The 4,189-nt window shown below is 37.1% G+C and overlaps 1 protein-coding gene across 1 annotated transcript; it reads left to right on the top strand.

Annotated features, from left to right (window-relative positions):
- Window positions 1–900: 900 nt before the first annotated feature.
- On the top strand, window positions 901–3,925 carry LOC113277320 (glycerophosphodiester phosphodiesterase GDPD1, chloroplastic-like). The gene is made up of 8 exons (XM_026526449.1): window positions 901–1,069; window positions 1,278–1,444; window positions 2,328–2,387; window positions 2,480–2,560; window positions 2,671–2,871; window positions 3,010–3,105; window positions 3,249–3,445; window positions 3,538–3,925. The coding sequence occupies exons 1-8, from the start codon at window positions 961–963 to the stop codon at window positions 3,794–3,796; spliced, it is 1,170 nt and encodes a 389-aa protein (XP_026382234.1). The 5' UTR covers window positions 901–960; the 3' UTR covers window positions 3,797–3,925.
- Window positions 3,926–4,189: the final 264 nt, after the last annotated feature.

Raw genomic sequence — 4,189 nt, 5'->3', positions numbered from 1 at the left:
CGTTGTACTCTTTTCCCTTCATCAAGGTTTTATCCCACTGAGTTTTCCTTGTCAAGGTTTTAATGAGGCAACATATTCGAGTCCAACTATGTTATAAGTTTGCTTAATATTGTTTTTTTTTTCTTTAGTTCAGGTTATGTCCCTTTGGGTTTTCCCTGACGAAGTTTTAACGAGGCTTTTAAATTGGACTCATCGGTCTTTTAAGATCGTATTGCATGTGATGAACTACATGTAAAGTACGAGACAACATGTGAAGAGTTGTGCCAAGATTGTGCCCACTGGATTTTTCCTTATCAAAGTTTTAATGAGGCAATGGACTTCGACACAAGTCATCAAGGAGAACGACATTTGAAGAACTATATGTGAAGCACTATGTATAAAGTTTTGTTTTGTATTGAACGGCACAAGGGGGAGTGTTACAGGGCCTACGACCCATCAATATGCGGTCCAACTAGATTCCCAGGGTTGTATATAAAAAAATGTTTCGACTTTAGTCTCCTAATAAGATTGTTCTTATCATTCCTCTTATTTTTCTCTGTTTCACCTATAATTCTCCTAAAGCAATTATATTTTTATTTGAATTCAATTCGACCCCCTTTATTTAATTAAGTTTGTTAATTTACCAAGTGATTTTGCCAATCTGGCAAGTTCATAGGTGCCTCAAATTGGCAAATTTGCCTAGTCCATAGGACTTTCCCTCACTAGCTAAAAGTAGTTAAAATAGAAACACTTTAATAATAGAAAATACGAATATCCGATAAGCATAAACCCGAGAAATAACTGGAATATTCTTACGTTTTAAACCCGTTTCCTCTTTTTCATTTTTTTTTACCATTTGCGATTTCTTTACAAATGACTCTTCTCTATAATAAGACTCTGTTTTTCTCTTCATCCAAATTCCTTAAACTTCCCTTTTCATCTTCATCCACATCTCTACTTTTCTTCTCTGCAACAACCACAATGGCAGCTATTAAAGCCGTTCACGTTTCCGATATCCCCAAACTTGATCACATTCCTGACAGCACCACCGCATCAACTTTATATTCCACTTTCTTCTCATCATTTACAGGTATATACACTTTCTTTCTCTTTTAAGTTTCCACAAAAAAACTTCAGCAGTGCTCATAACCATGACCATGTTGCAGTCGCCGGACTCATATTGCACGGGGCACGGCCTACTTGATCATAGAAGTTTTTTCTTCTTTTATTTTTTTTTTTGTTTTTTGCTGAGATAGTGATATTCATTGATTTTTTTGCATGGTATATGATATATATAGGGAATAATTCACGGACAAACAAGTTTCATGTGATCGGACATAGAGGAAGCGGTATGAACATGTTGCAGTCGCCGGACTCGAGAATGAAATCAATCAAAGAAAACTCAATCATGTCTTTCAATGCTGCTTCTAAGTTCCCCATTGATTTTGTTGAATTTGATGTTCAGGTAATCCAACTATTTTAGTATCTTTTTACGAGCGTTTTCTGTTTCGTTTTTCTCGTTGTCAACTTTCACAATTCCCGGTGGTGTTGGGTTTAGACAGAGTTAGGTAGTGGTTGGTGTTGTGTTGTCTGTAGATGATTCCATGAATGCACGTGTACTCTGACTTCTGTCTCGAACTGCCGCGTAACATAGTAGATGAAGTAACCGACCTTGGTGCTATGTGGGTGGGCGTGGGCAAGAGTAGTCTGTTAAGATGAAAGACGAGGACCGTGGGGTGTCCTTAAATGACATGGTCATTTTCCTCAGCTGTTGGAGTCAATTTCGATATATCCTAAAAAAGTACAAAAACTAAGCCCCGGCATGTTTGACCTGTTGACCACGTCATCTTTTTGGTTTTTCTTGAATCCATTTATAGCAAGTGTTGAGTTTAGATTGCATTTTAGCATTGGCCAGTCTTAAATCCTAATCTGCAAAAGAGATCATTAAACATTTTCCTTGAAAACATTATTTGATCAACCTTGGAGTATAAAAAAATAACGTACATGGACACATTATCCTAATCTCAAAGATTATTTTTTCTTATTAGAAAGAAGAGTGGTTACATCTAGCTAAGCCTAAGTAATTTAGTGTAGGATTTATGTTATTACAGGGGTTCGATACCCAACCTCCCCTATGAAAGGAAGCTTGAGAACCATCATACCAGTTGATTCTCAATTGGCCTCAAAGGTGACACAGTTGTTTGTCAACTCCGCCTCTCAAATTCTACAAACTTCGGGAAATGTATATAGTTCAAATCAGTTTCTGATTATACTAATTTGTTCCTCATTTATGCTTTTTTCTTTTCTTTAGCAGAGACTATAAACAAAAAGATGACTTAATTTTGTAGGTGACAAGTGATGGTTGCCCTGTCATATTCCATGACAACTTCATTGTTACCCGGGAAAATGTAAGCATCATTTTCCCTCTTGCTCTTTCACTCTCTGAGCCTACTGAAATAATCCCTATGCCATAACCATAGCCCGTTGTTTTCTCATACAGGGTTCGATATATGAGAAAAGAGTCACGGAGCTAACTTTAGCGGAGCTCCTTTGCTATGGGCCGCAGAGAGGCGTTGAGAAGGTGACTTGCTGATGCTAAATGTTTTACTTGGTATGGATTTTATTCAAACCGAGGAAAATGAACTGAAATTGATCTGTGTTTCACTTGTTATTGACAACTGATTCATTCAGTTGGGAAAACCTCTCCTAAGAAAGATCAAGGATGGGAGAATTTTCAACTGGAATGTTGAGCAAGATGATTCTATTTGCACATTGCAAGAGGCATTCCAGACTGTGAATACTTCTTTGGGGTTTAACATTGAGTTGAAATTTGACGATCATGTCCTCTATCAAGAAGAGGAACTCACATGTGTTCTTCAAGCAATTTTGCAGGTGAATTGAACTTTGTCCATTCATATACTCTATGTCTTGCACCAGTACTATCCTAGTACATATGGACACTGCGCTTCATTTTGCTAACACTCAACGAATTTGTTTGTTTACTGCCCGCAACATTTTGTTATGATACAGGTGGTTGCTAAATACGCTAATGAAAGACCTATTATATTCTCTACTTTTCAACCTGATGCAGCTGAACTAATCAACAAGTTGCAGAATACATATGCCGTAAGACTTGTCTTTTTTTTTTTTTTTTTTTTTTTTTTTGCAGTTAATTTTGTTTTTCTTCATACTACCGACTGCAACAATTTTGTTTCTTCTAAATCGAGTTTATGTACTAAAGAATAATATGATTATGGGTTCAAAATCAGGTTTACTTTCTCACAAATGGAGGATGTGAAGTGTACTCAGATGTGAGAAGGAATTCCTTGGAGGAGGCCATGAAACTATGCTTGAGAAATGGCTTCCAAGGAATTGTATCAGAAGTAAAAGGCATTTTTAAAAATCCGGGAATGGTAACCAAGATTAAAGAGGCTAATCTCTCGCTCTTATCCTACGGCCAGTTAAAGTAAGATTCTCTTTACATTCATAATCATGCATTGCCGAGTTGTAGTTTCGGACTACTGCTAAATGATAGTTTTTGTGTTTTTCAAATATCAGCAATGTAGCAGAGGCAGTGTACATGCAACATATAATGGGCGTTGACGGTGTGATTGTCGATTTAGTTCAAGAAATAACTGAGGCGGTTTTTAATGCACAAAACAATGGAGCTGGTAATGACAATGAGAAAACAAATACCATCAAGAGCATGAAAGAAGAGGAAGTGGATAAGCAGACGTTGATGACGCCAAGAACAAAACTATCACCACGCGAACACTCGTTTCTACTGAAACTCATACCTGAATTGGTTCAACATTGAATGACCTTAAGGAAACTCTTACCTAAAACTCAATACTGGCCTTATCAAATTATCCATGTTAGATGCAGAAAAGGGGCTAATTTCGTGTTTTCACATATCCTTGTATATATAGACAGTAAATGAAATCACCGTCACCATACCTCATTGTTAATAACCATTGAACTTGTGCAATCCATAGATCGGTAAAAACCTTGCTTCACACTGACCAATACGTCACATTAATCAAATATTGGAACGTTGCAAAACGATAGGCCAGAATAATGCGAAGCATACCAGTGATGGACAGGGAAATGCAAAAGTTGCGTCTACACTTGCAATTGCCGTGCCTAAACCTATTCCTTTCAAAACTTGGCCAGATTTGGTCCAGAAAAAACACTGCATTTGACTTGGTTG

The sequence above is a fragment of the Papaver somniferum genome, chromosome 5 (assembly GCF_003573695.1).
Source record: "Papaver somniferum cultivar HN1 chromosome 5, ASM357369v1, whole genome shotgun sequence".
In the NCBI taxonomy this organism is placed as follows: Eukaryota; Viridiplantae; Streptophyta; class Magnoliopsida; order Ranunculales; family Papaveraceae; genus Papaver; species Papaver somniferum.
Note: the sequence above shows the minus strand (reverse complement) of the source record. Positions and strands in the feature narration are given on the sequence as shown.